The 13,354-nt window shown below is 34.0% G+C and overlaps 1 protein-coding gene and 1 pseudogene across 2 annotated transcripts in view; one reads left to right on the top strand and one right to left on the bottom strand.

Annotated features, from left to right (window-relative positions):
* The window catches only part of LOC145258296 (uncharacterized), a 944,200-nt gene that overhangs the window by 916,536 nt on the left and 14,310 nt on the right, over window positions 1-13,354 (top strand). For both annotated transcript variants that reach the window (XM_080116333.1, XM_080116334.1), the window contains exons 9-10: window positions 2,639-2,810; window positions 9,032-9,129. In XM_080116333.1, the coding sequence (XP_079972459.1) occupies window positions 2,639-2,810; window positions 9,032-9,129 (270 nt within the window). The remainder of the gene's footprint in view (window positions 1-2,638; window positions 2,811-9,031; window positions 9,130-13,354) is intronic.
* On the bottom strand, window positions 1,211-1,327 carry LOC145258363 (5S ribosomal RNA; annotated as a pseudogene).

A 13,354-nucleotide genomic window follows, 5' to 3' on the forward strand; every position in this document is an offset into this window, starting at 1 on the left:
TTAATTTGTCTGATGCCAGTTTTCATATGACAATTATTGCAGCTTGTGAGAGATATTTTCTTGATCACGCTGACATGCAGAACTTCCTGAAATTGATATCATGCTGGTGGACAATAACAAATTAAGGAAAAATGCTCACACCTAATTCTTCGAACAATGCAGTCAGATGATGGGAAAATGGATTTCTACAAAAGATTATTTGATTGGATTGAGTCTGACAAAACAAACTTCCAAAGCTTTTGTTATAACTTTGAGAAGGCATGCTACGCTTATGCCAGACATTTTAGATGTAGGGTGTGAGTTTATTTTTACACATAGGTTTCAAAGTGGTTCACCTGAAAATATATTTTCTGAATATCGATAGATGAGTAGTGGGAGATTTTTGGTGAGTCTTCGAATAGTATTGAGTATTGAAAGGATGCTGACCTATCGGTCTCTTTAAAAAAAAAAAAGGAAAAAAAAACAGCAACTTTTGGAAAGAAAATCTCAAGCCAATAGAAAAGAATGACAAAATTTTTAACATTTTCGCCCTGCATGAACCATAAGCTCTTTTTTTTATAAGATAGCAAAGAAGAAAATTTTACGATTTCTGAATAAATCACAAAAAATTTAATTATTTATTTTCAATGTGAAATGTGTCTGTTCATCATGTCAGGCAATGATAGTGATGACGCTACAGATAAGGAGTACTTTCACTTACTTTCTCGATGAGTTTTTACTGTTCCATTCAAACAAAAAGCAGAGTTTATTTGTACTTGTTTTTCCATCTCTTAAATATGCGCATCAATTTATAGTCGAAAATCGTAAATCACGAGTTTGAGTGCTTGAGTGTATGCAGAACAAGATTGGAGAAGATTTTCTTTAAAATATGATTTTAGGTGTGAAAAACATATTTAAGAAGCACTTAAATTTGCAGTAAAAATTATTGTCAATTTAAAACAAACAATTTCATCAGATGAAGTTCGAAAGAATACTGTGGAATAGTTTTAAAAAGCAAAAATGTTGTTCCTTTTACTTATGTTTCTGTATTTGATGCCTCTGTTCAGTCTTGAAAGACAAAGGATACCCCCTGTAGGAGCAGTTGCACATGTAATTGTGAGGCAAGGGTCGCGCAATCTCTAACCACACCTCTCCTGAATTGACATTGTTTGGGTCTAGTGGCAAGGAGAAGACCAGGACGACTGGAAACAATGCCGAGATAAGCAGAGAGCACATACAGCACCTGGAATTCCCAAATGGTCACCCATTTAGTACTGACCAGGTTCAATGTTGCTTAACTTCGGTGATCCAGCGGGAACTGGTGTGTCAACATGATTTTACCGCATCTGTTTCTGTATTACTGCATAATTATTGTAATTAATATTTGTTTGTTTGCATAAAACATTTTATCTTATTACTAATTTTCTGGAAAAAACAACTATGTATTTTTACACAGTTTTAATAACATTTCATATAAAAGTAGACTTAAATAGACAATAAAATAAATCGGCCTGTTAGGAATCAACCTTTATATGTGACCTATGAGGTCGTATTTATGAGTGAGCTATGATACGAAATATGGCTGGATTGCAAAAAGGATTGTGGATCTTATTTATGATTTCATTTGTATTATTTGAATTGTTCAGACTATTGTTCGGTAAATGTGCTAAAGAACGGGGCCTTCAACAATGGAAGTTATCATTATCCTTAGAGTCAGCCTCGTACAGTTATAAAGAATGGAAAGTTCTAGTGTTGTGAACTACACGATGCGTAAATGATAGAATTGCTGTACATACCACAAAGAAGTTCTTCGCTCGACGGGTTGAGATGTCATCATTCATGCCAAACGGGTTAATGTGTCATCATTTATGGGAGATCCTTGCCAAACGGGTTGATGTGTTGTCATTCATGAAAAGTCTTTGCCAAATGGGTTGATGCGTCGTTATTCTTGGAGAAAGAAGCAAAACAACCAGAAGTAACACTTTGCTGTTAGAGCGATGAAGTCAAAATAGTGACACAAGCCATTCTTTGATATTTCAGACATTTAACCAATGTAATCAGTGAAATAATTAATCATAAATGACAAAAAATAAAAACAGTCAATAAAACAGAAAACGAATGAATGTACCAACGTTTTCGCTCAGCATGCAGCGAACGAGCATTATTAATTTTTCTCCCTCTCGTTTTTTTTTCCTCCTTTTTTTCTCATCAGACAGAGAGGGGGTTGTTTACTCTTGTAGACGTTATTCTGAAATTGGAGTCTAACTTAATTCTTTTTTCATTTTTCTTCTTATTGACTAGATCGACTAATTCAAGCTTTCTAATGTTATTTTATCAGGGAAATATATTTGTTGCTTCGAGTTAGTACGACAGTCTTCGTCCTGGGAATTTGGAGTTGCTATTTTTACAGAGAGATTTCACGAATCTCCAAATATCTGAAAGATTCTTCATCTGTCTAACTTTGGCAGAACTAATATACTATGCTGTACCAAACTCTAAATCTCAACAATTCAGAAACAAAAATTCCATGTGTGGCATTTTAAAATCAGTAGGAGGGGGTAATGCCTGGGTGAAAGTAGCATAACAATTTGCTGGTTGTGTAAAGAATCATTTATGTTTTATTATGATTCGTTTCTGATCAATTTCTTTTTCTCTCCAGGAATGAATCAAGGGAAGTTCTCGTCAAATATGTGGCCCGTTTTAATGGCACTGGCTTTTATTTACCACTTTCAAGTGAAGAAATGGTGCTTAAGCCCCTCACCAATTATTCGGCTGAACTGTTTTATGCACCGAGTGAACCCATCGAACAACAGCTGCCAATTGTATCCAAGGTAAGTTACGTTTGGCTTTTTCAGCGCTTTTCTTCTTGTTATTTCGTACATCCAGGCTGGGACACATGGTTTTATTAAACCTCTTTCTACCTCTCTACGTCTTTCTCTCTTTTCCTGCTCCCGTTTTCTCCTCTCTTCCCCTCCCCCAACCTCTTCTTTCCTCCTCCCAGCCCATTATTCTCTAGCTGGGCATACACACACATACACACACACACACACACATGCACATACACACACACACACACACACATGCACACACACACACATGCTCACACACACACATATGCAATAACTCTCCTTTATATAATAAACTTCTTGTGGAATTGTAACAGAGCACGAATGCGCGTATGCAAATGTTCAGCCGTGTGCAAAGAAAAGGGCTATAAAAAGAATGCGCACAGACAGACGATCACATTAAGAACGTGGATGACGTCACAGTTGTCATGAGAAGTCACGCATGGCAGGAGAATGAATGATAAAGGTCTTTTCTTAAAACCTTTAATAGGAGTTGAAGTTCTTTCCTCTTTCCTATTCGTTGTCTCCTTTGCAACTGAGTCTACAACGGGTGAGTCCCAGGTGTCTACATGTTAACTCGTGTGTAAACGTGTGTAACATTACAGAATTAATCAGCATTTTCTTTCCAAACCAACCCCCTGATGAAACCCGGATCAATTGACCATCAGAGAATCAGTATTTTTTTTCAACATTTTAGATATTGTACATCCGAGGCAATGTCGATCAAGAAAATACCAACTTTGTGGGTATTTGTTTTGTAGTTTGGGACTTTTAGTTGGACATATAAACATACAAACCTACAGACAATTTAACTTAATATAATAGATAGTTTTTTTTTTGTTTTTTTTTTTCAGGTCATCACAACTCCCACATCATCAACATGTCAGAAGAATAAAAATGCCGAAACCCATTCAATCTAAATGATTTAGGCGATTGAAATAAGTGAAAAAATAAAACACACAAACTCATTATTTTTTCTGAAAGTTTTATTAACTCTATCACCTCTCTCGTTATGTGCATTGGGTTTATCTCCGTCTGCCACCAGGCAGTCCTGACATGTACTTAATGAAGCATTCTGGATATCCATACTAGTTAACATAATTTCTATCTACATGCGTAGGGTCTCGATGTATAACACATTAAGGATCATCACAATTTCATTGTTTACTTTTGTGTGGACGATTTATATGAATAACCAAAGTTTAAGTTGAATTCCCAGAAGTAACTTTTTGTCAATGGAGTTAAATTTTCTGCAATTATTTAAATGCATTTAAAGTTTTAAAAACAGACAAGAAGCAACAATTTCCTTTCTCTCTTTCTTTTTTCTTTTTCTTTCTCTTCCTCCTTTTTTTCTTGCTCAATGAGCCCAACGGTCTGGGATTCTGGTAGCTGAGCAATTGTATCCAAGGTAAGGGATCCTGGTAGCTGAGCAATCTGGGAAAATGTAAATATGCATTGCAAGACTCCACTTTGGCCTTTACCTTAGGTAGATAGGTGATTAGAGAGGCTTAATTTGATGAATCAGTTGGTCACGTCAAGCAATATCTTGTAAACTCTGCACCAACTATTAATATTCATATTCACCCTCCCTACACACTAATAATTACCCCGACCCCAACAAATATGGCTGGGGGTTAATTGGTTATTTGAACCTATAAAGAATTTGAAGCTATAAAGAATTTGAAGCATAAAAGCTTTTAGCAAATTGACTAAGTTAGGTTTTAAATAACCTGAAAAGGGTTGATATATCATAAAATAAGACAAGCAAATAAAACCAAATCAGAATAGAAAAGTGAAGTTTGCTTTCTATTGTATTGCCAACGAAACATATTCTTATCTGCTGGATAACCTAAACTAACACCTGATATTTAAGCCTTTCCCGAAATCCAACTTCTGCTTCACATCCTGGGAGGTGCTAACAATATTAAAATGTGAAAATGCTGTTCTATGTGGAAAAAATGTGGAAATACTATTCAAACGGATGGGATTTGTAAAATATTTTTAATTGTTTTTGTCTAACCCATCCATTAGAGCAAAAACCGGGTAAATCACATGTAGGTATGTTGTTATTTGAACTTAAATTGTATGGAGGTATGTTGTTATTTTAACTTAAATTGTATGGAGGTATGTTGTTATTTTAACTTAAATTGTATGAAGGTATGTTGTTATTTTAACTTAAATTTTATATAGGTATGTTGTTATTTGAACTTAAATTGTATATAGGTATGTTGTTATTTTAACTTAAACATTAAGACCTGCAGACTTTTCAGTCTCCTCCTTGAAACTATAAAGAACTAGAAGCATGAAAACTTTTAAATTGTTCTAATTGTGTCGAGATCGTCCCATCACTATTGCTAGTGATGGAACAATTTTGATATATTTCCTACTTTTGATATATTACCGATTCCGTTCTAAATCCTGATTGCAATGCAATTACTGATTCTGATTTTCTTGTGGCAGAACTGCCTATGTTACCTACAAATGAACTGATCCATACACAATAAATACCAGAAGACAAAATCGCATGGTGGGTGTCGATATCCAGTGGACCAACTAAGGTGGTTCGTTGTCTGGACGAACCACCCTCAGTTTTGTATGCCCCTGTCAATACATTTTGCTACTCTATTCCCGTGTTCTGTTTCCTGTGTGACCCCTTAAACAGGGTCATAACAGATTCTAAAATCGCCTAAAAAAGGTAGAATTTCATTTCAGACGGGGATAGCAAAGAGTTCTCGTCAACTTTCTTTTAAATTTGACAAAGTTTTTAATGTTTTTCCATTCATGCATTGTATTCAAGAATGATAAAGATGAACCTATTGTTAGATTTTTCATATTTTTCACTTGTGCCATTTTTACCTGTGCCATTTTACTGTGCGTTTTTTTCTGGTTCCATTCTTATATTAATCACGATGCATAAATTTTAGTGTTACTGATAATTTAAAATTTAAAACCAATAAATATTATTTCATCATTAGCATCAGAAAAAGAAAGTTTTAAGCAAAATTGAAAGAATCATTTTTTAGAATCGGAAATTAGGCTTGCATTTTTCAGATTCCGATACCCTCTAAAGTTCCAATATTTCCGATTCTTGATTCTAATTCTGATTAATCGTCCCAACACTTATGTTTAATATTGTGACTTTTTTTTCTTTTGCAGCGAATTACTCGGTTGATGGTCATCATCATCGGTTCATGTTTAATATTGTGACTTTTTTTTTCTTTTGCAGCGAATTACTCGGTTGATGGTCATCATCATCGGTTCATGTTTAATATTGTGACTTTTTTTTTCTTTTGCAGCGAATTACTCGGTTGATGGTCATCATCATCGGTTCATGTTTAATATTGTGACTTTTTTTTCTTTTGCAGCGAATTACTCGGTTGATGGTCATCATCATCGGTTCATGTTTAATATTGTGACTTTTTTTTTCTTTTGCAGCGAATTACTCGGTTGATGGTCATCATCATCGGTTCATGTTTAATATTGTGACTTTTTTTTTCTTTTGCAGCGAATTACTCGGTTGATGGTCATCATCATCGGTTCATGTTTAATATTGTGACTTTTTTTTCTTTTGCAGCGAATTACTCGGTTGATGGTCATCATCATCGGTTCATGTTTAATATTGTGACTTTTTTTTCTTTTGCAGCGAATTACTCGGTTGATGGTCATCATCATCGGTTCATGTTTAATATTGTGACTTTTTTTTCTTTTGCAGCGAATTACTCGGTTGATGGTCATCATCATCGGTTCATGTTTAATATTGTGACTTTTTTTTCTTTTGCAGCGAATTACTCGGTTGATGGTCATCATCATCGGTTCATGTTTAATATTGTGACTTTTTTTTCTTTTGCAGCGAATTACTCGGTTGATGGTCATCATCATCGGTTCATGTTTAATATTGTGACTTTTTTTTCTTTTGCAGCGAATTACTCGGTTGATGGTCATCATCATCGGTTCATGTTTAATATTGTGACTTTTTTTTCTTTTGCAGCGAATTACTCGGTTGATGGTCATCATCATCGGTTCATGTTTAATATTGTGACTTTTTTTTCTTTTGCAGCGAATTACTCGGTTGATGGTCATCATCATCGGTTCATGTTTAATATTGTGACTTTTTTTTCTTTTGCAGCGAATTACTCGGTTGATGGTCATCATCATCGGTTCATGTTTAATATTGTGACTTTTTTTTCTTTTGCAGCGAATTACTCGGTTGATGGTCATCATCATCGGTTCATGTTTAATATTGTGACTTTTTTTTCTTTTGCAGCGAATTACTCGGTTGATGGTCATCATCATCGGTTCATGTTTAATATTGTGACTTTTTTTTCTTTTGCAGCGAATTACTCGGTTGATGGTCATCATCATCGGTTCATGTTTAATATTGTGACTTTTTTTTCTTTTGCAGCGAATTACTCGGTTGATGGTCATCATCATCGGTTCATGTTTAATATTGTGACTTTTTTTTCTTTTGCAGCGAATTACTCGGTTGATGGTCATCATCATCGGTTCATGTTTAATATTGTGACTTTTTTTTCTTTTGCAGCGAATTACTCGGTTGATGGTCATCATCATCGGTTCATGTTTAATATTGTGACTTTTTTTTCTTTTGCAGCGAATTACTCGGTTGATGGTCATCATCATCGGTTCATGTTTAATATTGTGACTTTTTTTTCTTTTGCAGCGAATTACTCGGTTGATGGTCATCATCATCGGTTCATGTTTAATATTGTGACTTTTTTTTCTTTTGCAGCGAATTACTCGGTTGATGGTCATCATCATCGGTTCATGTTTAATATTGTGACTTTTTTTTCTTTTGCAGCGAATTACTCGGTTGATGGTCATCATCATCGGTTCATGTTTAATATTGTGACTTTTTTTTCTTTTGCAGCGAATTACTCGGTTGATGGTCATCATCATCGGTTCATGTTTAATATTGTGACTTTTTTTTCTTTTGCAGCGAATTACTCGGTTGATGGTCATCATCATCGGTTCATGTTTAATATTGTGACTTTTTTTTCTTTTGCAGCGAATTACTCGGTTGATGGTCATCATCATCGGTTCATGTTTAATATTGTGACTTTTTTTTCTTTTGCAGCGAATTACTCGGTTGATGGTCATCATCATCGGTTCATGTTTAATATTGTGACTTTTTTTTCTTTTGCAGCGAATTACTCGGTTGATGGTCATCATCATCGGTTCATGTTTAATATTGTGACTTTTTTTTTCTTTTGCAGCGAATTACTCGGTTGATGGTCATCATCATCGGTTCATGTTTAATATTGTGACTTTTTTTTTCTTTTGCAGCGAATTACTCGGTTGATGGTCATCATCATCGGTTCATGTTTAATATTGTGACTTTTTTTTTCTTTTGCAGCGAATTACTCGGTTGATGGTCATCATCATCGGTTCATGTTTAATATTGTGACTTTTTTTTTCTTTTGCAGCGAATTACTCGGTTGATGGTCATCATCATCGGTTCATGTTTAATATTGTGACTTTTTTTTTCTTTTGCAGCGAATTACTCGGTTGATGGTCATCATCATCGGTTCATGTTTAATATTGTGACTTTTTTTTTCTTTTGCAGCGAATTACTCGGTTGATGGTCATCATCATCGGTTCATGTTTAATATTGTGACTTTTTTTTCTTTTGCAGCGAATTACTCGGTTGATGGTCATCATCATCGGTTCATGTTTAATATTGTGACTTTTTTTTCTTTTGCAGCGAATTACTCGGTTGATGGTCATCATCATCGGTTCATGTTTAATATTGTGACTTTTTTTTCTTTTGCAGCGAATTACTCGGTTGATGGTCATCATCATCGGTTCATGTTTAATATTGTGACTTTTTTTTTCTTTTGCAGCGAATTACTCGGTTGATGGTCATCATCATCGGTTCATGTTTAATATTGTGACTTTTTTTTTCTTTTGCAGCGAATTACTCGGTTGATGGTCATCATCATCGGTTCATGTTTAATATTGTGACTTTTTTTTTCTTTTGCAGCGAATTACTCGGTTGATGGTCATCATCATCGGTTCATGTTTAATATTGTGACTTTTTTTTTCTTTTGCAGCGAATTACTCGGTTGATGGTCATCATCATCGGTTCATGTTTAATATTGTGACTTTTTTTTCTTTTGCAGCGAATTACTCGGTTGATGGTCATCATCATCGGTTCATGTTTAATATTGTGACTTTTTTTTCTTTTGCAGCGAATTACTCGGTTGATGGTCATCATCATCGGTTCATGTGCGTTGTTTGTGATTTTCACTCTTCTCATGCTTGGAATGTATTTCCTGTGCCAAATTAAGTGAGTTCACTTTATTTCCCTTTTTATTTTGATTTTATTGTGCTTCGAAAAAAATACAAAAACAATGTTTTTGCAATCATTTGTATTATTAGGACTACTGTCCTCATCTTGAGTGTTTTTTTCACTATGTTTAGATCGATGTAACCTCCAACCTTCTTCAGGTGTATCTTGTCATATTCAGGGATCTTTCTGTCAAACTTTGGGATCTTTCTGTCAAACTCTGGGATCTTTCTGTCAAACTTTGGGATTTTTCTGTCAAACTCTGGGAATCTTTCTGTCAAACTTTGGGATCTTTCTGTCAAACTCTGGGATCTTTCTGTCAAACTTTGGGATCTTTCTGTCAAACTCTGGGATCCTTCTGTCAAACTCTGGGATCCTTCTGTCAAACTCTGGGAATCTTTCTGCCGAGCTTTGGAATCTGTATGAAATTTTGAACGGAACCATCTATTCAATCCATGAGGGGGGGGTAGTATGCTCTCGTTTTGTCAGCCAAGTAATTCGAAATAAATCTAGTTTTTGTTTTAGAATTTTTTAGATGAAGATTTATAATTTGAATTATTTGAATCATACAAAATCTCATCGTGTGTGTTATTTTCAAAACATTTCAGATGATGTCATTTGTTAGCTTCTTCAGCTGTATCTCATCTAACTCAAGGTTTTTGCATAAAATTTCAAGCAGAATCCTTTATCGAATCCATGAGGATAGCATGTTTTTGTTCCGTCAGCCATGTATTTCTAGAATCGCTCGCACTGAGTATTGAACCTTCAACCTCCAGAAGAGTGTCACTTAGAACTGAGTGTTATTTTGTCCTTTATCCATTACACAATGTGTCAGCAAGTTTGACAGAAAGATTCCCAGGTTCGACAAAATACACCTGAAAAAGGACGGGTTTAGATGAGCCAAAACATGAAAATAATAATAACACTCCAGATAAGTACCAATAATCCAAACGATACAAATTATAAATCCTCATCTCAAAAATTCACAAACATAAAACTGACTTTAATTATCAAATGACTTAATTACAATTTAACAGAAGTTTATCATTTTATTGAATTTCTGCACCCTCTCCTAATTTTTCTAAAATAAGAATGAGAATCCCTGTTTTTTCATGTAAACATCTTAAAAGCAGATAATGATATAACATATTAATAATATAACTATTATTTAAATTAATAATATAACATATTAATAATATAACTATTATTTAAATTAATAATATAACATAATATGACCATTATTTCAATAATATACATAATATACCATTATTTCAATAATATACATAATATGATCATTATTTCAATAATATACATAATATGACCATTATTTCAATAATATACATAATATACCATTATTTCAATAATATACATAATATGACCATTATTTCAATTAATAATATAACATATATACCTATAGTAGAGGGCAAAGATATAAACAGTTATTTGTATGCCTAATTTATATTATTATTTTAAACCAGGTATTTGGTATTATTTACTTATAATTTTGTTGTCCTATTTTCCTAATAAATACTAATCCAGTCTTTTTACCAATTCCGATACAATTACCGATTCTGATACAATTACTGATTCCGATTCTGATTCTTTCTTAATCTCTATTATTATTATTAACTTTCAAGTTCTTATTTTTCACAATTACTGTAAAAACATATGTTAAATCTGCAGATAATTTCTTAAACGTACGGATACACTTGTGAGGGATGATCTATCGATTTTAGTTTTACTAATAGGTTAAAATCAATAGATATTCACTGTTTTAGTATTACTATCAGCGGCAGAATATATTTCTTTAAAGTAAATCAAATAAAAAAAAAGCCAATTAAAAGAATCGTTTTTGGCATCGGATAATAGGGACAAATTTTTCCGAGTCAGATACCAATTTGTGCCTAATTGATTTTTTCGATTCCAGATTCTGGTTCTGATTAATCGACCCAACACATATATGCAAAAGTTTTGTCAATATTAAAAGTAATTAAATAAAGTGATTCAATAAAAATGGGTAAATTGCCAAAACTTTTCTTAAAACATTATGTTCGTTAATTTCTAAGGGAGGTAACTAAAATGAAAATTATTAATTTTTCTAATTTACAATAGATGTCTTTTTTTTTTACAAAGAAATCACCACTTATCAAGGTCTAGAGGTCACTCGAGGACAAGGGTTAAAGAGTGTACAGTAGTCAATTAGACATTATCATAATAATTGTTTGTAGTGGAAATTTGGTAAATTGGATTACTTAAGGGGGAACGGCTCATCAAGAACTTGTTTACGTTGGACTTGAAGACGACCATATTGTAGTCAGCTGGTAAGCAGGAAAACGGAATGGAGTTCCACAAGGGTGCAGTTCTAAGAAAGAATATTTGTTCATGGAATCTACGTTAGATTTAGGCACAGATAAAGAGTGGGAGGAATTATTGATAGTGTTTTCCACTAGACGGGTGTTTTTTGTGAATGTTTGGCGAGGGGGGACCATAGATTGAAGCTCAGATGAGCACTTGCCATGAAAATAATGATAAAGCAGAGACAGGCTCGCAACGTCTCTTCTGTGAGAAAGAGGTTGCAGGGAAGAGAAAAGTACATCTCCTACTAGGCTACAAAGTCTATTTTGAACTCTATCAAGATAGGATAAGGTCTTTCTAGCAGCTCCTGCCCAGATGTGTATAAAAGATATATAAGGCTTTTGTTATTAATGAATCACTACTTATCAAATGTAGGCCTTTTTTACAATGTGTTACTACATATCAAAGTGTGGAAGCCACTCGAGAATAAAGATTAAATAGATTATCAATGGGATGATGATCGCCACTATGAGAGGATTTAAAATAAAAACTTGAATGGGCAGAGGATTACTCAAGAGGAATTGATTATCCAGTAAGGTAGATTATTCCAGTGGTTAGAACCAATAACGAGACAGAGAAAGATTATAGTTCACCACCTGGGCATGTAACGATTAAGTTTATAGCATTTTTCTTGACTTGTAACTCTTGTAACGATTAAATTTGATAAACGCATAGACAGAAGGAATAGAGGGAGGTGATAAATGATATGGAAAAAAAATAGAGGTTTTAGAGATAGAAGGGGATGGCATAGAGAAGTGGATAGAGGGAGTTTTAAAAGAGGTCATGCACACGTTTTTAAGGGTACTAGACATGATAGTACCTGATAGGTCCTGAACTGGCATCTAAGCTTCAGCCTCTGTCCCATCGACGAAATGTTGCTTCCCTCTGCCTTTTCTACAAGTATTTTAATGGTGAATGCTCTGACGAACTGCAATCACTTGTGCCCCCACGACGTGAGCACCCTCAACAAACCCGACAGGCTGCTAAATCCCACCCCCACACTGTAGAGATCTCTAGATGTAAAAGATCTTTTTACTCCAATAGTTTCTTCCCCAGAACCTCTAGACTCTGGAATTCCATTCCAGGTCCCTGCTTCCCCAACAGTACTGACGTGCAGAAGTTCAAGTGTAACGTGAACCGACACCTTGCTGCCCAAATCCCTACATAGTACCCCAGTAGTTGTTGCCCCCTACACCAAAGTGGCAATTTGCCTTGTTTGGGGTGAAAATGTAATAAAAAAAAAAATTTTTTTAAATGCATTTAAAAAGATAGAGAGAAGATGTTTATAAACATTATGTCTATAATTTTGCCAGCCGAAAGTTGGTAGATCTTCGTGTTTTCTTTTCGAATGTCCAAACTGATTTTCAAGTATTACTATCTACCTAATTTGGAAGGAAGCAATTGATCCGAGATCAAAGAATGCAAGAAGGAAGAGGTATGGTTATAGTCAGTTAACGTACTTCCTAATTTTCTGCTGAGCGCTACCGGAAATGATGACAGGCTAAATTAGTTCCTTCGCTTTTATTGTTCACTTTTATTGTTCTTCTGCTGGGAACGATTTATTGAAATAAAATATAAGAAAAGGGCGTTATCGAAAAATATACAATAAAAATTTTAAAAATCATACAGATAAAAATAATACAATTTACACTTTTAATAACAAAATTTAAAAACTGAAAATTTTTATTTTATTTGAAGTTTTATAATAAATACATGTTCCTGAAAGTATATAAATAAAATTATTGAAATTAAAATAAATAAAATCATTGAAATAAAAATGACAAAATTTCAAGCATCATTAAAAAAATGTACGCTCCACAGAAAATTAGGAAGTACGTTAGCTGACTATAACCAGAAATATAAAACAGGA

Source organism: Euprymna scolopes, chromosome 33 (assembly GCF_053919585.1).
Source record: "Euprymna scolopes isolate OS-2025 chromosome 33, ASM5391958v1, whole genome shotgun sequence".
Lineage (NCBI taxonomy): Eukaryota > Metazoa > Mollusca > Cephalopoda > Sepiida > Sepiolidae > Euprymna > Euprymna scolopes.